The sequence below is a fragment of the Oikopleura dioica genome, chromosome 1 (genome assembly GCF_907165135.1).
Source record: "Oikopleura dioica chromosome 1, OKI2018_I68_1.0, whole genome shotgun sequence".
NCBI lineage: Eukaryota > Metazoa > Chordata > Appendicularia > Copelata > Oikopleuridae > Oikopleura > Oikopleura dioica.
In genome coordinates this window covers 6,339,676-6,358,426 of record NC_137291.1, presented here as the reverse complement: position 1 = coordinate 6,358,426, position 18,751 = coordinate 6,339,676, and the positions used below count along the sequence as shown (strand labels likewise).

The window sequence follows — 18,751 nt, the reverse complement described above, 5'->3', positions numbered from 1 at the left end:
GTTGAGGTCAATTTTGATCTGAAATCTGTTCAGAGAAACCGAGTTAAAAGAAGAATGCGAGGGTTTCTGCCGAGTGGATTACAACCGATGCCGTATTCTCTGCGAATCGGAATACTGCGAGTCTATTTGCGAGCGAGAATACCAAAGTAAGCTCATTCTGAAAATGCTTTCAGCATAAATAATAAGATTGCCGCGACGATTGTCCTTGCGGAAAGAACTGCGAGCAAGGATGTATCAACTGCGAGAATCCAATTTGCCCGCAGGTATGTTCAAATGAAAATCGCGAAGGAAAATGAAATTTTTTTCTCGAATTTTTCAATCTTTTTAGGTATCAACATCTACAACGGCTTCGTCAACAACGTCAATCGCTCAAATTTCACCGGTTGATCTTAAGCTTTATCGAAGGGACTAATTTCAATCCAGAGCGATCAACATATCCTCGTTCTTGGTTTCGATGACATGGCGAACTCGTACGTTCTCTCGGGAGATGGGCTTACCAAGAACTCGGCATTCATCACTGCTTCTGAAACAAACTACGCAGAATTAAGCGCTTTCGCTGTTGTCAAGGGAGAATCGTACATTTTCGGCGGCTCCAGCGATGACAAAAAGGTTAAAAATTCAAATTATATGAAGAAAAAGGTTGAACATTTTTCAGATTGCAAAGATAGAAGGTTGTTCATTCGCTGAACTATCAGTTCGACTTAACTTCAGATTCCAGATTGGTTCTTCTGCAATCGAAATTGATTCCGGAGAAAGAGGTTTCTATTGATCGTTTTCAATCTTCATCTTGACTGCTTTTAGCGCTGATTTGTTTTGACTACTCGACTGCGAAAAAGTGCGAAATATTCGACACAAGCTCAATTGTAACTACGCATTCATCCGAGTTCTCTCATCGTTATGGCTCTCTTGGCTACTACCAAGGTCAGCCAACGTCTGTCGGAAGTGGGTTCGGCGGCGGCTTCCGAAAAGTCGAAACTTACTCTTCGCTTGGATGGTCTAGTCTGGCTGAGCACCCTAAGTAATTTATTTTGGTCAATTTTCCAATTATTCATGTCAAGAGATACATACGGGCACACTCTTACGGGATTGGAGAGTGGAGCAATGGTGATGGCAGGTGGATATGATCCGACATCTGAGCAGTATCTTCGAGAAATTTGGCTTTTGAAGGACGAAATGTGGACGTCAATCGGACTTCTCAAAGACGTAACATAGAAATTTAAGGAATTCAAAATTCTCCTTTTACTTTAGCCAAAATACCGCGGCTCAGCGGTGAAGATCGGCGAGTTCATTTTCATCGTCGCCCCTCGATCCTTTTCCCCCTCTCCCAACGGCCCCCGCCTTATGGAAAGAGTAACCATCCTCAGCGACACAATAATCGAGACAGAAATCATCGGAAGCCACGAGTTTCAAAGCTACAACTCGGTGATTTTTCAAGTGAAAGCTGATTTCTGCATAAAACCAATATTTTAAAATATTTATTTTAAAATTTTATTTAAAATATTTTGAAATATTTTTGGTGAATGAATTCAAGTTTGAGAAAGGCGACAGAAGTTTTCGTCTGAAAGCATACTCTAACGTTCACATGAAAAGTGTTCGTAAAAAGAAGCCCAAATGGAGAATGGAAAAAATTCCTAAAAGTTGCGGAGAATGTGGAAAGGAGTTCCCGACGACATGGCATGTCAAGAGGCATCAAAGAATACACACTGGAGAACAACCATTCGAGGTGATTCAAATAACCTTAGTCACTAATTTAACATCTTCTTTTTTTCTAGTGTGAGTTCTGTGATTTGAGATTCAATCAACTTACCAATCTCTGTCAGCACAAGAAAAGACTCCACTCAAAAGCCCTCGAAATTCTCGAAGAAACTCACCTAAAAATCCGCGCCAGGAAAATAGTGAATCAAGTCGTGCACTACCGGTATCGAGACGACGAGGATAACGAAGACGGAAGCGTTCAAGAAAAATGGGTAGCGATTTTCGATATCGAAGATTTTAACGATGTCGTCGAATTTGAAAAATTTATGAGTGGAATTTGAAATTTGAGAAATTCGAAGCTGTGAAAATATATATTTTGTAAGGATAAAGAAATAAAGATACAGTGAGTGCAGATTATGGTAAAAGAATTTTGAAAGTTCTTACAAGCAAAAATTAGCTAAGAGCATGATAAAATACTCGAAGCGCATACTGAGCTTTTTCGCTCATTTTCGTTTCCAAAGTACGGCCTTTTTTGCCGCCAGGTTTTGAACAAGGTCGTTTTTTACGATTTGTTTTGATACAATAAAAATTCGTGTCTTCGATTCTTGAAAATTTGTCTTCTGTCAGGAAGTTTTCTATTTCCAGGAAATCCTCTATTTGGCGTGAGGCGTTCCAGGGCGAGGATGAGAGAAGAGTGCCGTTTAGGGGGAGGATGTTTTCGGGAGGGAAGATTTGGGACCATTTTTCGATGAGAAATTTGTAGTATCCTTTCACTTGAAACAGGCTTTTTGGGTTGTAAATCGGGTTATTTGCGGTAAATAACCGATGGAAGTACAATTTTGAAGCCCTGCCTAAGAGACCTTCTGGCATGGGAAATTTCTTGTTATCGTCCCAAATTTTGCTCGCAAATGAAGTAAATGTCTCTCTTATTTCTTCTCTTTTCTCCTCGTTGATTTCATCCGGCTTCTCAAAAATAAGCTTTGCATTTTTTTCGCCGACAGATTTTTTCAGCGCTGCAAAAATGGCCTCATCAAAAGTTGAATTCATAACAAATTGAACTCCTGGAGCAACTTCGTCGATCGGTCTTTCCACGCTTGTCAGATGCAAAAAATTTGAAAATGCTCGTTTTACGGGATCACAAGTTGTTACTATCAGCTTCACATCAGGTTTCAATTCGAAGATTCTTTTCGGAACAATCGGGACTGCCATGTAATCGGGAGTCTTTTCGAAGACGAGGGAGTCAGGACCAGCACTTGGCATTTCGCTGATGTACCAGTCTTTTCCCTGAAAATGTTAATGCAAATTTACTGAGCGTTTCATCACCTTGTTAAAATTGCCGTCTTTCTCAAAAAAGTGAATCTCTCCCCGGTCTGGCGCTAGAAGATTCGGATGAACTTCCAAATAGTATTTTAAAGCTGTCGTTCCGCATTTTTGCATCCCAATTATGATGAAATCTGGCAATCTTTTTTCATAAACTTTTTGCTGCCCGACGCCTTCTTCGACTGATTCTTGCGTTTTCGCTGTTTCTCTGAACTGAAAAGTGCCTTCTTCTTCTTCCTCTCGCATTTTGATTTTTTCCTTTCTCATGATTTCCGACAGCTTTTCCTCGATTTCGTTTATGTAAAAATATGCAACGAGTAAAAGGCAAGAAAATATAATTGCTGCGTTTTCTTTCATTTTCGCTGGAAAATTAAGTTAATAGTTAAGCTTGTTGTTTCCGAACTCTGGCTTAGGTCATAAAGTCGAATTAACGAGCTGTACGTTAATTTTCTTCCGTCTGCTCATTGTCATTGAGCTTCACAATTTAACGCGTTTTTAATTTGGCAATCAAGAAGATAGATAATTTTTGGGACAAAAGAAAAATGCTAAAATTTTTGCTTGAAAAAATATTTATTGCTCTTTTTGACTTTTTTTAAATAAAAGAGTAGCAGTAACACAGCTTTTTTCTAAAGCTCAACAGTTGGAAAACAAAAGTCCTGGCACAAGTCATCGCAGGAGTCAGAACAAACATCTGGTGCTGATTCGAAGAGGATTGGTTTGTGACACTCGTATTCGTGAGTTGTGAGAATGGTTGTAGAAGTCACGTGAGTTCCGTTCCAATTCGCTCTTTCAACTGGATACTCTCTTAAATAAGTTTTGACTAGTACGTTCTCGAGTCTGTTTTCGCATAAATACCCGGTAAAATTTGAGTGAAAGCCGCTAAAGGAGATAAAGTAGTCGTCAAAAGCGATGACTGATGGCATCCCAATAGGCTGAAAATAAATAATTAGTAATTGAGTCGTGAATTTTTTGAGAAAACTTGTTGAAGCTTTCCAGCAAATTTCCAAACTCCGTTGACGAAGTGATAAACATCATTTATGAAATTTCTGTCTTGAATATTGTCGACAGTCAAATCTCCGCCAATCGTAAGCGTTCCATCTTCAAAGGCAATGCAGGCCATACTTCGGAGAGCGCGTGGATGATTCGCCTCGTAATGCCAGCCACTAAGTCCGAGCATTTCCACTTTGTCAGATAGAGGATGCGAGTTTGGCCCGCCGCCGATTATAATTGGATAGAGATTTTGGTACAACGCCATGCATCCAGTATCATGCTCCGAATTCAGAGTAAACGGACTGACCACAGTCCTCTCTCCGTCAAAATCTTCGCATACTGTATAAGGACCTGATATCTGGTCACGACCTGCGCAAAGCATTATTTCATTTGGGTTCGTTGGGACTGTGACTATGCTGCTGTGGTGGTCGTAGTTGTAGGTAAGTACTACAGGCAACTCTTCGATCGTACATCCATCGATTTTGGCGATCTAAAGCCTAAGGGTAAAGAGGCTTTCAAGATGAAAAAATTTACTTTTTTCCTATTAGACTTTCCGCCAAATAAATATATGATTCCGTTGAGAGACGCATGAAGTGTCGTTTCCAAATAATTTTGTTTATCAGTTTCAGGTTGAAAGTAGAATCTGTCTTCTTTGAACTGACCATCAGCAGAAATTACGTAGCTCGGAAAAGTTGACCAGTTTTCGGTTGTTCGTTGACAAATATGGGTAATGAACGGTTCGCAATGATAGCCAGGCTGACCATCGCAAGGGCAACCGTTGGGACAAGCACTCATGCAAGGGCACTTATCCGTGGCATTTTGAAAGAACTCAAAGCAACTTTCAAAGCAAGTTTGAGCAGCAGAGCAGTCTTCAACGCACTCATCGAACTCATCGCGGGCATCTTTTACACAACGCTGGTAATTCGGATTGTCTATTTGCGGGCTCTTGCAGTAACAGATAGGATGTTCGCAGTTTTCGCAGCCATCTGGGCAATTACTGTAGCAAGGACATCCAGCAGAGCAGGCTTTATAAAATTTATCATTTTTCTGAGTTAATTCTGTGTAAAAACCTGTGTAAGTTGCGACGCACTCATTCTCACAAATCGCATCTGCGCAATTTTCGCGACACTGGATGAATTCAAACCTGCATGACGCGTCGCACTCAGTTCCCAAATCCAAATCCCTAGTTTTGTAGAGTAACCTTTTAAAAATTTTGAGACTCTTACGGGCAAGTTTTTGTTATCTCAAAGGCGAAAGAGCCAAGAAAAAATCTCCAAAATAGAAATAGAAATTTCATGATTTGAAGAGAGAATTCTGCTCGACATGAGCGAGAAAGGAGCGCATAAATAGAGCTGGCGTTATAAAAATTATGATTCCCAAATAATCAGTGCAACTAAATTGCGCATATCTCCATGTCGACCGATTTCTTTGAAATCATCGCGTTATTAAAAGAAACGATTCTCAAATACCGGTATCGAGAGCAACTAAATTTTGAGAATATTTAGGTCAAGGAAAGTCTGTTACTCCGCGAGTAGTAGACTTCGAAGTAATCATAAGTTATGATCTATAATAAAGCTGGATAATTTCAATTCTCCGCACAGACATTTTTGCTAATTATTTTTTTCTGCCATGAAATTTATTCAGAACATGATTCTTAATTTTTTTCTTCCAGAGGTTTGACGGTGTTTTTTCGTTTCGAGCAACAGTATCGAGGGCATAAAATCAGAGCATAAATGAAATTAATCAGCAAACATATTCCGAGAATCATGATTATAATTCCGAGCAGGTAGTAAACCCAAATTTCGCCGTGAAATGAGAGTATACCTTCGTCAGAAATGTCGGGGTACAGTAAAAAAACCGTGATGCTTCCGGCGATGAGAAAGCAAGCATACGGAACACCAACCAAGAGATTCTTAAACATTTTCAATCTTAAAAAGAGTTTAATTCTTACAGCTATCCATGTCAACCAGTAGAAAATAAAAAAGAGATGAACATTTTTCGCGCAACGAGAAAACATTCCCAGAAAGCCGCTTATCCCAATAATGCTCCCAACAAAAATCGCAACGGCATCAGCGATCATCCACACTTCCGCAACGACAAGGCTGCTTCCAGAACCTGGAATGCAGGGCTCGGCAACCTGAGTAAAAAATCTGAGTCAGGCTCTGGAAGAGCTATAAATTATATACGTTCGTTTTTGAAAAAGCCGCCACGCATCTTTTTATTTTAGCTCTCCCAGAGCCTGACTCAGGTTCTTTACTCAGGTTGCCAAACCCAGCTGGAATGAAATCGATCCAAATAAGCCGATGCACATAGAAAACGGCCAATGCTAGAGATAAACCAGTCAGAAGAGTCCAAAGAAGACTTGTTCAGTTTCAGAATTTTTTTTTTAATCTCTCGATCAATCAAAAATGTCTATTGAAACATTCCTTGCACAAAAAAGCTTCTCTTTAGTGTTCAATTTCATTTTTGACAATCAGAAAAATTGAAAAATAATGAATGCAAAAACTCGATTGAAAACTTGAAATGCAAAATACGGAATTGCATGGTTACGTTCACCAATTTTAAACTGATAATGCAATTTTTATAAGACCGATTGACCTCAAATGGTAGAGTCATCGCGAAAATGCGAAGCTGAAATTAAAGAATGCTTTTCAACGACTGCGATCGTTTCTATGTACATCCAATGATAGTGAAGTTTTATTAGATCATACTTCGGATAGGAGCTAGTTTAACGCGACTCGTCTCCAAAGCAACTTGTGCCTCCAAGTAATTTTGACTTTCAGGACATATTTTTCCGAACTAACATGGTAATTCGGGCGCTAAAATACCCATTCGTAATTATAAAGGCGTGTCATTAAGAGAAGAGTCTTTTCTTGTGTCATTTTGGCCGTATTTTACGATGTCAGCAATAGTTGAACTCTCATTTGGGTTCATAAGCTAATTTCATAATTCAAGCGAATTGACGTAAAAACGTATTTTTGCAAAAACAAACCCTTTTATTTTGGGAGGCGATATGTCCTCGGGTCTTTCGCTTCAAATGTTGACAGTAATAATAGTACGATTCTCCAGAATCTTCGAAAAAAATTAAATATTTTTTTTATTTCAACCAGTTTTGCCCTAGAAAAAGCAGACAGACTGAGAACCAGGAAGAAAAAATGCTTAGAAAAGTAAAAGTCTATTTCTTCAAGGCCGGGACGACAGAGTTTTCAAAATAATCGTCGTCCATAATTTGCACTCTTCGCCTGTTGCTCCTGCCAGAGGCCATCCTTTTCGCTAAAAATAGACAGTAAGACTCAGAGAAGTCCCAAGAGAGCTGCCAGACTCAGCCAAAAGTAATAGAGCCCGACAGATACCATTTATCGATACCATTTATTGTTCGTAACGACATTCGAAAATAACTTTCACTTTTTTATTGCCCCGCGATTTAGACGCTGATCATCATCGCAGTTCTCAGAAGAGAATTAAAAAAAAGCAGCGAAAAATTTGACAAAAATGATTGAATTTCTTGAACAAGATGAGCAAGCCACTTATGTCACTTTCAAAGAGCTGGAGCAAGAGCTCATAGAGCGGATTGCACGAGAAGGATTCGCTCAAGCAGCGGCGGAGGGGAGGTAGAAAATGAAGAAAAAAAGACGAAACTGTACTTTGATATTTCTGCTTTAGAAACCATGTGCTTGCGCCCTGTGTTGTGATCATGAATCAGGGCCATTTTAAAGCGGCTTTTCAACCGCTTTCAGACCCTGACTCAGGTTTTCTACACAGGTTGCTGAGCACTGAGTCTGTTGATACTATTTCTTATTTATTAAGCTTCTTAATGACTAAAAAAACTATTAATACCTTAAAAATTTATCAATATTTTCATAATATAAATGTGGAAAAGATCAAAGTTGCTGTTCAGAATACTCTCCAAGTTAAAATTTTTCTGTTCACTTTCAGAATGAAAGAAATATATAATATAAAATTCCAATAACTTGTTCCTTCGATCGAGGTTGTCTTGCAAAAATGGAAATTCAAAAAAATTTAGGAACGCGATTTTTAAAATGGTACTTTCTGATGCCCCTTACAGAGGCGAAAAGCTGGCCGAGATTAACTCGGGAACAGAAAATCACCAGGCTGGTGCTGACCGCGCAACTCGTAAAATACAGAAAAAAAGTGCTGAAAGTGCAAATTCCTGCAATGCACAAATGTATGTTCAAACGTAACACAACTCGTAAAAAATTCAAAAACGGGTTAGTAAAATGTTATCTAACCTTTTTTAATCGAAATAAAGGTCACTTTATTGATAATTTTCAAAGAAGACTAAAAGGATAAAACAAGCAAAGAAGAAAGGACAGAAAGAATATTCTTCGGCATTTTCGTTTGTTTGTAAAGACACCAGTTTTAAATTTTCGGAGCGGTTGATGAGATACAGATTGCGCTAATCTGCGAACTTCTATGGTTGGAGAAGAAAGTAGTTTAATGTTGTTTATTGGACTAAGACGCCGGATTTGCCCTGTCCAGAGCCAGTGGCGGGTCCGGAAGCGGCCATTCCCTTGACCATGATCTGGTGCTTTTCTCGGTAGGCCGTGATTTCTGAAAATTTGCAATCAACGAGGAGGATCGGGCAAAAGACGATTTACCTTTGGCCTTGTCGTTCATGGCCGTTTGGATTTTCTCCATGATTTCGGTGAGTCCCTTGATTTGTTCTTCCAGAGCTGGGAGGATTTCTCCGACAGTTCGTTCCGTCAAAACGCCACCTACAAACGTCTTAAAGGCAGGAAAATATGATTGATATTTACCGACAAGTCGCCAGGCTTTTCGGCTGGAGTCCGCATCCTTGAGAGTGGCAGCGACAAGCTCGTGCTCGCCTTTTTCTTGTCGGAGCTCGGCGAGTTTTCCTTGGTACTGTCGCTAGAAAGGATGGTAATATTGATATTCATGGAGAAACCGATCAATAGTTTCAGCTCAGCTCTGTGAAGAAACTTAAGTCAGGGTCTTGATAAAATTTCAGCAAGAACCTAAACCTAACGCTTACCTGACTCAGGTTTCCACGCAGCTTGCTTAGCTCAAATAACGACAAACCTGTTGTCCGCAGAGGTTTTGGAAATGCTGAACAATTTCTTCTTTCGATGGTGCTGGGGCGGACATGATAGCTTTTTGGCTTTCTGAAGATTTTTCGTTTGAAAAAACGTCCTTTTTTGATTTTTTTGTTAAAAAACAAAAAGGTGGGACAAAAAGGCGTCCCACCTTTTTGTTTTTAATTTTTAAGATTTTTAAGTACTTTTGCAGCGCTTGTTCTAAGCATATTTATAAGACAGATGAGATAAAAAATGTCGCAAAAAGAAAAATAAAATTGAAGAAAAAAAAAGTTGAAATCAAGTTTTGAAAATTGAAATCAAGGAAGAAGATTCTGTTTAAATTTTGTATATTATTTGTTTGTTTGTTTTTTGGAGGTAAAAGTCAAAAGTTGGACTATCAAAATAAGTAAAAACGAGCGAGGAAGGAAAATAAGGGAGGAAGAAACTCAAGAAAACGAATTGAAGAAAATAATAAAATAATGCGGGTCGAGAAGAAATAAAACACTAGTGAAGAAAAGAAGAGGGATGAAGAGGAGGTGGCTTCTTCTACAGCGAGCGATGCAGGCGGCCGCCCGCGGGCATTGCAAGGGATGAATTCGTCATTTCGTTCTCCCGTTCGAAGTTCATGGTCCCGGTCTGTTTTTCGGTTTTTGGGTGTTCGTTAACGAGAAATTCGAAAATACTTAGGTCCTTATGATGGTACGGCCTATGGTAGGCCGAACAAGGGGGTAGTAGGAGGTTATCATTCGGGCTGCCCCTAACCCTAAACCTAACCCAGGGGGCTATGCCCCCAGGACGAGGGAGAGGGGGAATTCTGGGGGTCTGGCGTCCTTTGATTGGCTCGAGCGTAAAATATTAGTATCTGATTGGCCGAAAGGGGGGCAAATGTTGGGGGGATGCTGAATGGCTAGGTACCAAATGGCTTTGAAAATATCGCCCACCCTAGGCTAGGGAGGACAAAATCTAAAATAAATAGCTTTGAGCACCCCCAGCCTATCAGATCTCACTCTTTCTCTCACTTAGCCAATCAAAAATCAAGCCCAGGCATAAACTATCATTACGCGCAATTAGCAAATGAAAAAGTTCAAAAACCGTTGCCCATAAGGACGAATAAAAGATGGCGAAAGAAAGTGCTGGCAAACTGGCGAAGATTAAATACAGTACAATCGTCAGAACTCGTGTCCAAGTCGGCCCTTTCGCCTGTTGCGTCATCGAATTTTCCAAGAGCTTTTCGCCAGTGCTCGATTTCTCTGAGCCTCTCTGAAAATAAGGAAGGAAAGAAAGGGTTTTTGAATTTTACAGAAAGAATTATTTTTTGGGATGGTTGTGTTTTTTGCAGCCTGGGAACGAACAAATGGCTCCAACGACAAAACACGAAGTCATGGGCAAACATCTAATTGAATGGAAACAGGCCTTTGCTAGGCTCGGCAGCCTGTGTAGAAAACCTGAGTCAGGTTCTGAAAACCTCGAAGCTGCACGGGTTTTAAGCTCTTCAGAATATAGCTCAGGGATTCTACACAGGATGCTGACCCCAGAGATTTTGTAAACAGGATCTGAGTTTGGGTTAAAAGGGATTAAAAAAGAAGAAGATCTTGATTCTTGATACAGTAACATACAGTTGGAATGCCGATTATGAGTATTAATAATAAAAACAGTAGAATATAAGTTCACAATTACATGTTTTCTTTTTAAATAAATAGACTTATATAGGCATAGATTGGAAAGACCGAAGTGTAAGAGTATGGCACTTGGAGGTGAAGAGTTAAGGGGGTTATCAGATTCAATTTTAGCAGTCTATGCTTTCGCGAACAGCATCGACCCATCTTTTGGCGGCAGCGGCATTCTGAGCCACAAAGTTGTAGTTTCTCGAGTTTGTTCTCAGCTAGAAAAGGGGGGATGAAAATGGTGAAGAAACAGAAGACAAACCTGAAAATGGAAGTCAGGGCGAGTATCGCGAGGTAAAGATCTCGGATCGACCATTGGCACAAGTTCAGCGGAGGTGATTTGGTTAAGGGGGATTTCTTTTGTGATTCTTCCGCCTCTGGCTTCATATTGGACAATCTGAGAAGGAATGCTCGATAAAATTCAAAAGGAAAAAAACTGCTAGGAAATTGATTCTTCTTCTTGATAAAAGACGAACTTACGGATCTATTGTTGACAATTGCGAAGTAATCTCCACTCCATCCGCCAAACTGCCTTCCTTTCTTCCACAAATAACCTTCGTAGACAATATAGCCCGAGTTCGCGGGCTGATGCGCTGGACTCCCTGTTCCATGATCACCATCCTCTGCTAGTTTAAGCCGTCTGCAGCGATTGATAAATTGACTTCCATTTTTGACGCGCTGGTTTATTCTTGCCTCGGTTTTCTCTTTCAACTCGGATAAGACATGGGAAGGGAATGATTCGGAAGAGAAGGAATCGACTCGTTTTTGATCGACATTGAAGAAAGTACGAATATTGTCGACTCCGGAATACAAGAAGTTCTGACGCAGATCTTTGTCCTAGAAGATTTGTAAGAAATACGCGCTCGCCACGACAACCTGTGTAGAAGACCTGACTCAGGTTTTCCACAGAGATTGAGGATTAAAGAAAAGGGTGTTACCTCAGCGACATCAAGCGACAATTCGTCGAGAAGATTGTCCATATCATGTGGGGAGGTGGTTGATAGTCCAGATAAATAAGGAAAGAGCTTGATAAACTCCATTTCGGCTGTCATGGAAAGCACGTCTGGCTTGGCTTCTTCGTTTGGCAGGTAAAACTTGTTGATAAGAGGGCATTTCTAAACAATCATTTTTAATCAACCGGCATTTCGCATCTCTTACCGGGTTTTGAAGAGCTTCCTGAACATAATTCCAGAAGCAGGATCTCGGTGAACTGTCGAACATGATCAAGCTCTCTATTCGGTCGTGTTCTGAATCAAGCAAAAAGGTGGAAAAGCGACCGGAGAAGGTGTGATACGCTGTTTCCGGATTTTTCTTTGCGCGAAACATGAATTTTTCATTAATTTTAAGGGAAGCAAAAAATAAGCAACTATCTTTTGTTTTTTCGCATTTTAAAAATCGAGGCCTGTCAGATGCAAAAACGCTTCAGTGAATTCGAATGAGCATAAGTTCTGATTGATGAGCTGGAAGACACAATCGAGGAAAAGGATGAAAAATGGAGAGGGCGAGGGATAATCGCGTTGGATTCCATTCGTTGAGAATCGATGCCCGAAGGAAATGAATTCGCGCTGCACCAAAGTTCGAAATCCGTCGATAGTTCTGTAGAAAGGGTCCAGAATCAACTGGATAATCGCTTTTTACAGGGTTGGAAATAGTTTTCTTTGTTGATATTGCTTTTATCTCTTCTGCTTTAAATTTTTTCCGAAAAAATCTCATTTTTTCGCAGAGAAAGTCTCTTCCTCCAACCCGACCTGTGAGAACACAAGTAAAGTCCCATCCGCCTTTCACTGGTTAAAACAAGCTAAACTCAATATAAATCATTCTCTATCCTTCTTTCACTTTTTCATAATGGGAGCGTCAATGTTACTCCCTCTTTTGTTATAAATGTTATTTGCTAAAACCCTTGGGGCTAGGTCAATTTAAACACCGACAAGTGTGTCCTGAAATGTAATTTATATTATTACGCGTTCTTCAAAGCTTCCGACCACTATTATCTCGGCAACCTATGTCAGATTTAGGAGAAGTTAGGAGAATAGTTACTTTAAAATTTTAACCAATTTTCCTTCAAGCGCAAAATAAACAGAAATACTGTCTTGATGCATCAAATCTGCGGCCGCGGAAGCACAACTCAGCGCCGAAAGCACATACGAGTACCAGCGACTGTTTTCGCCAAAAGAAAAGTGATTCTTCCCGTTGCTTGACGGAGCGTTTTTGCAAAGATCTTTGAAGGCGTCTCTGATCGCGTCAGTGCTTGGAGTGTCGATTGAAAGGAACTCGACTTGGTGGTCGACTTCTGGCTTGAGTTTTCGCGTGTTTTTGTCCACAAAGATCACCAGTTTTGAAAAAGAAGAGGAATTTTTCTTCGGACTTGGAAGAGTAGAGCCGGCTCTGGATCGCTGAAGAGTGGGGATTCGGATTGAATCGCGGAAGCCGCCCATCAGTCCGGTCGAGGCAAGAGTGGAAGAGGAGGAAACAGAATTGGCGGAAGCGTAGATGCTCGATCGCTGGAGCATGGAGACTTGCTGAAGGTTCTCCTTGTTTCGCAGATTTACGTTGCCTATTTTTAGGGTGGAAACATTGCTGGCTACCCTAACCCTCACCTACACCTTCCCCCAAGCATATGCCAACCCTAGCCCTAATGAAACAACAGCTTTGATCCAGCTCTCCAAGTCTTTTGTCGGATTCGCCAGCCCAACCTCGTCAATCTCATCAAATCTTCGTCGCCTGAGCAATCTATGGATAACAGAGCCAGAAATAGCTTCACTTCTTGCCAAAATGCAGCCATTTCGGGAATGCCGCCAGACAATAGCTGGGTAACGAGACCTCTTAAAAGCCTTTGCAGCTCCCTGGACGGTCGTATCTGTGATCGATGCGAGTTGAACTGTGATTCCTGGGTAAGTCTTGCAAAGCGAAAAAGGCGCGTTCAATTTCGAAGTGTTCAGCAGCCGGAACGAGCCGCTCGTAAGTCCTAAACGGTCGAAATCGCCATTTCTTGAGGAGCGCTCCTATAGATCGTTGAATAAGACAAATAGTTCTTATTTTTTTCATTTTCTTACGTTGAATTTTTCCAGCGTCCCCTTGTTTTTCAGCGTCGAAGTGATATTTTCCGAGATGGTGGGCAATTCGCCGACTTTTCCGATGTTTTTACGCCTGTGCATGATATCCTTCAGGCCTGTCTTCGTTTTAAATTGGATTGTCTTGTTGATCGCCTTCCCTTGGGTCTCACTGTTTTTAAACTTATTACAAAAAGCTTCCAAGTTCATTTTTAAACTTCAGCTTCGACCCCGTCCCTTTGGATTTTTGGCAAAAGCAAAGACGCTCAGAGGCGAATTGTCTTCCGGAAATCGGAGCTGCATCAAAGTATCGTAAAACTTCCTCCTCGTGTCTTCTGTAACTTCATAAGTAAAGACAACGTTGAAGAATTCCATGGTGGCGGTTCTGATTTCCAAACGATGGTTCGAAAGAGGCCGGGGAGCAGAAGGAGTGGTTGTTTGTTTCACTTTGATGATCGAAGTAATCGGGGCGGATCGGATGACCAGGAGATGTTCCAACTCCCTGGAATAGCCATAGAAGAGGATGCGGTAGTTGGTCAAGTACAGCGTCCCCTCAGCAGGCAAAAAGACCTCCCCATCTGAGTGTCTCAGTCCATCCTTGCTCGAGCTCCCGTAACTCCCAAAAATGCCAAATTCTCGTCGATCATCCCACAAGTGAACTGAAATCGAAGCCTCGACTTTCTCGTTTTCCAAATATTTTGGCGACAGATCAGCTGGGCGCTTGAACTTTTGGATTCGCGCAGTTGCGCCGGATAGTTGATCGTAGTCCTCGGCAACGCGCTGGATTTCGAAGCTGACATGTTGGACAAGCGTCGAAGCGCGCGAGTTCATGATGTTGCAGGCGATGCAAAGGTTGTCGGAGACTTTTTCGATGAATCTGAAGAAATTTAAATTGGCGAGTGGGGACAAAAATAAAGATCTGGTCGGGAAGGGGGAGAACGAAACCTGTTAATAATCTTATTCGGTTGATCTGCAAAGCCCTCATCTTCAGAGTCATCCTCCTCATCGTCAGGATCAGCATTGCTCGAGGTGTACAAGCTGCTGTTTCCATCCGCTCCCTGCTGGTTGTTTCTCATGTTTCTCCTCAATGCGGCCATTTTACTCGGAGTAAAAGGAACCAAAAGGGGGATCATGTAGGTAACAAGCTTCAGCAACTGATTGTAGACGATTCCCTCTTCTTCATGGGCGATTTCTTTCTTTCTCTCGTCCGTCTTTGCCTTTTCTCGTTATTGAAAAAATTGGGAGAAAAAGAAAAGATTTGAAATAAAAGATTTTCACTCAGCGAAATTTTTTATCAAAATTTGTTCAATTTCCTGCCATTCGGCAAGTTGATCGGCGACGACCCTCATGATGACAGAGTTAGACGTTCGGATCGATGGATCGTCGGCCAGTGACTTTCGATAATGCTCTGTCAAAAAGCATTGCAGTTCTTTTTTGATGGATGCCGACGTGCTCTTGTCTTGTCGCTCGCAGATTATATAGAAGCTTAGCTAGCTGCTAAAACGAGTGAAATCCGGGCCTATGTGAAAGTACTCGATCCAGAAATCGAAGCTGCACCAGATTGAATGATCTTGGAGCTTGAAAGAAGGTCTTAAAATGAAACCATAAAGAGTTTTTAAACTAAACAATATCGTATTATGATAACCACCATCATACTGGGCGATGATTATTCTTTGACCTACCAAGTCATGTATGAAACATCCGTGATTTCAACACATGCACCACCTTATGAGCCCAGACATGTCTTTCTCGAAGGACCAAGAGATAATCTACTTCGGGGTACGAAGTACCCCTTATCACCGACAATTAAAACGATCCCAGTCTCCTGATAACCCGAGCTCTGTCTCTATGGTCTGTCCAAGAAATTCGGTACCGTTTTCCCATTCATTTTATGTAAAATTGACAATTTTTTGCAAACATGTGTTCAAAGGAGATATTTCTTGCTTCGAGTTTCCATTTGACCTATTCCTTGGACATCACTTGCTGTCTTATCGCCCCTTGCTCCGTCTCGACCTTTCTTCCCAGCTCCGCGGAAATGGCGATCACCGAGCTGGCGACGTGATACTGGTCCTTGTTCTTTTCCGAGTTCTTGAGTGTCAAATCGAGCAGCAACTGAATATAATAAAACTGCGCATCGCTCAAACCCTTCGGATCGGAGTCTTGGCTCATCACTCCTTCGCTCCAATTCTTGAGCGTTTCCAACAGTCGCGCTCGAATAAACGACTTTTGCAGGGCTCGACAAGCACCAGGGATTTTCTTTCGCATTTCGGTGATGCAATTTGCCTCCACATGACGTAGGAACTCGTCGAGCACGTTTTGGTGACGTTGACTTTCTGTATCCAGCTCGACAACTGAAACTGGCTGGATTTCGTGGACGATTCTGACGCTCGTTTGTGGCTCAGCCTGTTAACAGTTTTGGATTTTGGTGAAAACAAGAAAGAATGCCAGTTCAGCAGTGGTAGAATATGGACTGTGCTCCGCAATCTGTGAGTAAAACCTGAGTCAGGCTCAGAGCAAAAATTTAAACCCGCTACTTGGTATTAGATTTCTAAACCCGACTCAGGTTTTCTGCAGAAGCAATAAAATTTACGAGAAATCATGTCCCTGTCCTCGAAAACCTGTGTAGAAACCTAAATCAAGGTCCAGAGAGAGCTTTAATACAGAAAGACTAGAATAATCATCCATATCTACCTTATTCATTCTATCGAAGCTGCTTTTCGGCCCTTTCTTGACCCTAAGTCAGGTTGTTAACACAGACCCTGAATTCCATTTCTTTTCCTTGAATTTTGATCGAGCTTTAAGCCAAAACTGAAATCTGTTCTGATTCTTGCCATCGAGCAGTCTTTCTCTTTGGCCCATGACGGACAAATCCGACAGGTCAGGAATCGACTCCGCTTCAAAAGTTTCAAGTCCATTACTAAACACTTAGGTTCGCCAAAAGCTGCACTAATGCGATTTAATAGACACCGTAGCTTTTCTTTTTACTGCACTCTGTTTTGTCCTACTTGTATTTTTTTGCGAACCACGCTCCTGAAATTCATTAATTCCGCAGGCATGCACTCAGATAAGTCGAGGCTTATTTGGGATCTACAGAATCAGAAAAATCGATTTTTAACTTACGCGGCGCCTTTTTTCTTCGCCGCCTGAAAATGACCAAATCGACAAGAAAAGAACTTTGTTCCCTCAAAATGAAAAATTAAACCAAACTACTACAATGAAATAAAGATCCCTTCCCGATCGTTCCATTTCGGCATTTCATTGACCATGAACTCGTTCCTTACTTTAATCACCTCCCTGGACAGCGTTATACTTTGCGTATCAAATTCTGGCGGGTTCTTTTCATCGAAATCTTCCATCAAATTGTCGAATAAATCCAGTGGGCGGAAAGAGGGTCCTCTTTCTTGGACGAAAACTTGAAAACTCTGCGCGGCGGAGAGTTTCACTTTGAAATCTTGGGGATCTGCGCTTTGTAGAAATTCTTGACGGTTGAGCTTTGTTTGGACTTCTGGGTGGATGCGGCTGAACTGGAGCGAGGAACGGTAGTTGGAGAGAATGCGGACGAGGGTCATCAGGAAAATTGCGCGAACTTCTTTGTCGAGAACGGGGCCCGGGCTTTGGGCGAGCTTTTGGGCGGAAAAGCCAGATCGGCGGAGACAAGAGCAGGCTTTTTCAAGGATTCATTTTATATTTGTGTCTGAGCTCGGTAAACTGTGTTGAAAACCTGAGTCAGGGTCTGAGAAAGCACAAGCGGCTTCGCAAAATTATCTTACTATCAATTTTCTAACCCTTGCAAAACTGCTTCGCGGCTTCGTTGTAAAAAAGCCGCTCCGCGGCTTTTCATTAAAGATTTTTGGACCCTGCGTCAGGTTTTCTGCACAGGTTCGCGAGCCCCACTTGCTTTAAACAAGAACACTGATGATTCGCATCCTTTCCTTAGCAACAAGCGTCAATCTATGAACAAGCTCCTTGTCGACCGAATGCGGAAGCTTGGGAACGACGAAATTGTCCGGAATAACGAGCTTTCCACCGTCAATATCGCAGCCAACGACGTCGGGGCAGTCCGAACGGCGGGATTCCCAGATATCGGTGTGGACGCCTACGAGGAATGGAACGGGAGACATGAGGTAGTCGGCCAAGTTCTTGGGCAGCACGGGAATCAAAGTGCCTGTGTAGGTGAAGGGGTAGATCAGCGCGACGAGAGCTCGGGAGGCTTCGGCAAGAGCGGAGAAAGATTTTCCGAAAAGAGCGATTTTGTAATCCGTCAAAAGCAACACGACTAGAGTGATCAAGTTTCTAGGGCCAAGGTAATTCAACAATTTTGCAATAGAATCGCCCGTTGCCGGAATCGTCGGGGATTGAGGCGCTTGAACCGCGTGCTGGGTCATTCTGTCGCCGAGATTGAAGCGGACAGGCGTTTTCCAACCGGGCGTTGGGACTTGCTGTGCGAGAATGTGTGCCAGGAGCTTTTCCAGATCTTCGGAGCGGCGGACGTGCTGGTCGAAGAGCATGAATAATGCATTCTTCAGCGGTTGGAAATACGAGTGGCTCGAGACTAGCATCAAACAGGTCGGCTCGTACTCTTCTTCAACCTCCTTTTTGAGTTCAAATGAAAAATATTCTTTAGTAAAAGAATCTTCCTTCGAGAATTTGACGATTCAAAATTTGAATTTAATTCTAAACTCTTTCCTTGACGACCGTATAAAAGGTAAAAAGACGGAGTAATAAACCGTTCCATCCACTTTCGTATTCGTCAGCATGTGAAACATCGGCGACTGGTGGGTTTTGGTGTTTGCCCAGCCATTTGGAATAGCGAAGCTTTCCGAGCCGCCAGGAAAGGCCAAGTGCTCATGATCTTCGGCGGGGATTCGACAGGAGATGCGACAACCAGACTGCGATTCCGCATCGCTACGGATTATGGCGAAGTAGTCGGCCAAAAACATTCACGAAGAAAAAAGGCACAGAATTATTTTTCAAC

The 18,751-nt window shown here is 41.8% G+C and overlaps 8 protein-coding genes across 8 annotated transcripts; 1 reads left to right on the top strand and 7 right to left on the bottom strand.

The window, feature by feature from the left end:
* The first annotated feature begins 1,583 nt into the window (after positions 1 to 1,583).
* Positions 1,584 to 2,102, top strand: LOC145711104 (zinc finger Y-chromosomal protein 2-like). The gene is made up of 2 exons (XM_081788833.1): positions 1,584 to 1,723; positions 1,773 to 2,102. The coding sequence occupies exons 1-2, from the start codon at positions 1,619 to 1,621 to the stop codon at positions 2,034 to 2,036; spliced, it is 369 nt and encodes a 122-aa protein (XP_081644959.1). The 5' UTR covers positions 1,584 to 1,618; the 3' UTR covers positions 2,037 to 2,102.
* A 46-nt stretch (positions 2,103 to 2,148) lies between these two features.
* On the bottom strand, positions 2,149 to 3,353 carry LOC145701022 (heparan sulfate glucosamine 3-O-sulfotransferase 1-like). The gene is made up of 3 exons (XM_081778254.1): positions 3,019 to 3,353; positions 2,547 to 2,979; positions 2,149 to 2,468 (listed from the first exon to the last, which is right to left on the bottom strand). Exons 1-3 carry the CDS (start codon positions 3,280 to 3,282, stop codon positions 2,149 to 2,151), a joined length of 1,017 nt encoding a protein of 338 aa, XP_081634380.1. The 5' UTR covers positions 3,283 to 3,353.
* A 276-nt stretch (positions 3,354 to 3,629) lies between these two features.
* Positions 3,630 to 6,122, bottom strand: LOC145705224 (uncharacterized). The gene is made up of 7 exons (XM_081782685.1): positions 5,957 to 6,122; positions 5,232 to 5,917; positions 5,076 to 5,188; positions 4,540 to 5,030; positions 3,995 to 4,495; positions 3,871 to 3,947; positions 3,630 to 3,819 (listed from the first exon to the last, which is right to left on the bottom strand). Exons 2-7 carry the CDS (start codon positions 5,300 to 5,302, stop codon positions 3,642 to 3,644), a joined length of 1,431 nt encoding a protein of 476 aa, XP_081638811.1. The 5' UTR covers positions 5,303 to 5,917; positions 5,957 to 6,122; the 3' UTR covers positions 3,630 to 3,641.
* A 2,172-nt stretch (positions 6,123 to 8,294) lies between these two features.
* On the bottom strand, positions 8,295 to 9,146 carry LOC145695675 (prefoldin subunit 2-like). The gene is made up of 4 exons (XM_081772676.1): positions 9,067 to 9,146; positions 8,784 to 8,895; positions 8,625 to 8,741; positions 8,295 to 8,577 (listed from the first exon to the last, which is right to left on the bottom strand). Exons 1-4 carry the CDS (start codon positions 9,130 to 9,132, stop codon positions 8,471 to 8,473), a joined length of 402 nt encoding a protein of 133 aa, XP_081628802.1. The 5' UTR covers positions 9,133 to 9,146; the 3' UTR covers positions 8,295 to 8,470.
* A 109-nt stretch (positions 9,147 to 9,255) lies between these two features.
* On the bottom strand, positions 9,256 to 13,289 carry LOC145695673 (myotubularin-related protein 13-like). The gene is made up of 9 exons (XM_081772674.1): positions 12,789 to 13,289; positions 12,475 to 12,507; positions 12,129 to 12,356; positions 11,885 to 12,021; positions 11,665 to 11,841; positions 11,207 to 11,563; positions 10,989 to 11,123; positions 10,161 to 10,944; positions 9,256 to 9,698 (listed from the first exon to the last, which is right to left on the bottom strand). The coding sequence occupies exons 1-8, from the start codon at positions 13,234 to 13,236 to the stop codon at positions 10,849 to 10,851; spliced, it is 1,611 nt and encodes a 536-aa protein (XP_081628800.1). The 5' UTR covers positions 13,237 to 13,289; the 3' UTR covers positions 9,256 to 9,698; positions 10,161 to 10,848.
* Positions 13,290 to 13,297: 8 nt separating this feature from the next.
* LOC145695674 (myotubularin-related protein 13-like) lies at positions 13,298 to 15,013 on the bottom strand. Its single transcript, XM_081772675.1, has 4 exons — positions 14,722 to 15,013; positions 14,007 to 14,653; positions 13,780 to 13,937; positions 13,298 to 13,728 (listed from the first exon to the last, which is right to left on the bottom strand). The coding sequence occupies exons 1-4, from the start codon at positions 14,907 to 14,909 to the stop codon at positions 13,324 to 13,326; spliced, it is 1,398 nt and encodes a 465-aa protein (XP_081628801.1). The 5' UTR covers positions 14,910 to 15,013; the 3' UTR covers positions 13,298 to 13,323.
* Positions 15,014 to 15,738: 725 nt separating this feature from the next.
* LOC145701003 (uncharacterized) lies at positions 15,739 to 16,870 on the bottom strand. The gene is made up of 3 exons (XM_081778232.1): positions 16,809 to 16,870; positions 16,588 to 16,695; positions 15,739 to 16,182 (listed from the first exon to the last, which is right to left on the bottom strand). Exons 1-3 carry the CDS (start codon positions 16,830 to 16,832, stop codon positions 15,739 to 15,741), a joined length of 576 nt encoding a protein of 191 aa, XP_081634358.1. The 5' UTR covers positions 16,833 to 16,870.
* An 805-nt stretch (positions 16,871 to 17,675) lies between these two features.
* LOC145700982 (myotubularin-related protein 13-like) lies at positions 17,676 to 18,716 on the bottom strand. Its single transcript, XM_081778213.1, has 2 exons — positions 18,504 to 18,716; positions 17,676 to 18,368 (listed from the first exon to the last, which is right to left on the bottom strand). Exons 1-2 carry the CDS (start codon positions 18,714 to 18,716, stop codon positions 17,676 to 17,678), a joined length of 906 nt encoding a protein of 301 aa, XP_081634339.1.
* Between the last annotated feature and the right edge of the window lie 35 nt (positions 18,717 to 18,751).

Coding starts and splice junctions, on each gene's coding strand:
- LOC145705224 (XM_081782685.1), bottom strand. CDS start 5,302: ATGAAATTTCTATTTCTATTTTGGAGATTTTTTCTTGGCTCTTTCGCC. Junction 5,189..5,231: donor GAGATAACAAAAACTTGCCC/GTAAGAGTCTCA, acceptor CTACAAAACTAG/GGATTTGGATTTGGGAACTG. Junction 3,948..3,994: donor TTGCTGGAAAGCTTCAACAA/GTTTTCTCAAAA, acceptor ATTTATTTTCAG/CCTATTGGGATGCCATCAGT.
- LOC145695673 (XM_081772674.1), bottom strand. CDS start 13,236: ATGCTCCAGCGATCGAGCATCTACGCTTCCGCCAATTCTGTTTCCTCC. Junction 12,022..12,128: donor AGCGTTTTTGCATCTGACAG/GCCTCGATTTTT, acceptor ATCCGGAAACAG/CGTATCACACCTTCTCCGGT. Junction 11,124..11,206: donor CAATTGTCAACAATAGATCC/GTAAGTTCGTCT, acceptor ATTCCTTCTCAG/ATTGTCCAATATGAAGCCAG.
- LOC145695675 (XM_081772676.1), bottom strand. CDS start 9,132: ATGTCCGCCCCAGCACCATCGAAAGAAGAAATTGTTCAGCATTTCCAA. Junction 8,742..8,783: donor AAAAGCCTGGCGACTTGTCG/GTAAATATCAAT, acceptor AGACGTTTGTAG/GTGGCGTTTTGACGGAACGA. Junction 8,578..8,624: donor CATGAACGACAAGGCCAAAG/GTAAATCGTCTT, acceptor GCAAATTTTCAG/AAATCACGGCCTACCGAGAA.
- LOC145700982 (XM_081778213.1), bottom strand. CDS start 18,716: ATGTTTTTGGCCGACTACTTCGCCATAATCCGTAGCGATGCGGAATCG. Junction 18,369..18,503: donor ATACGAAAGTGGATGGAACG/GTTTATTACTCC, acceptor GAACTCAAAAAG/GAGGTTGAAGAAGAGTACGA.
- LOC145711104 (XM_081788833.1), top strand. CDS start 1,619: ATGGAAAAAATTCCTAAAAGTTGCGGAGAATGTGGAAAGGAGTTCCCG. Junction 1,724..1,772: donor CTGGAGAACAACCATTCGAG/GTGATTCAAATA, acceptor CTTTTTTTCTAG/TGTGAGTTCTGTGATTTGAG.
- LOC145701022 (XM_081778254.1), bottom strand. CDS start 3,282: ATGAGAAAGGAAAAAATCAAAATGCGAGAGGAAGAAGAAGAAGGCACT. Junction 2,980..3,018: donor AAGACGGCAATTTTAACAAG/GTGATGAAACGC, acceptor TAACATTTTCAG/GGAAAAGACTGGTACATCAG. Junction 2,469..2,546: donor CATGCCAGAAGGTCTCTTAG/GCAGGGCTTCAA, acceptor GCCTGTTTCAAG/TGAAAGGATACTACAAATTT.
- LOC145701003 (XM_081778232.1), bottom strand. CDS start 16,832: ATGCCTGCGGAATTAATGAATTTC. Junction 16,696..16,808: donor CTGCGGAATTAATGAATTTC/AGGAGCGTGGTT, acceptor ACCTAAGTGTTT/AGTAATGGACTTGAAACTTT. Junction 16,183..16,587: donor GCAAGAATCAGAACAGATTT/CAGTTTTGGCTT, acceptor CAAAACTGTTAA/CAGGCTGAGCCACAAACGAG.
- LOC145695674 (XM_081772675.1), bottom strand. CDS start 14,909: ATGATCCCCCTTTTGGTTCCTTTTACTCCGAGTAAAATGGCCGCATTG. Junction 14,654..14,721: donor CCGAATAAGATTATTAACAG/GTTTCGTTCTCC, acceptor AAATTTCTTCAG/ATTCATCGAAAAAGTCTCCG. Junction 13,729..13,779: donor GGACGCTGGAAAAATTCAAC/GTAAGAAAATGA, acceptor AACGATCTATAG/GAGCGCTCCTCAAGAAATGG.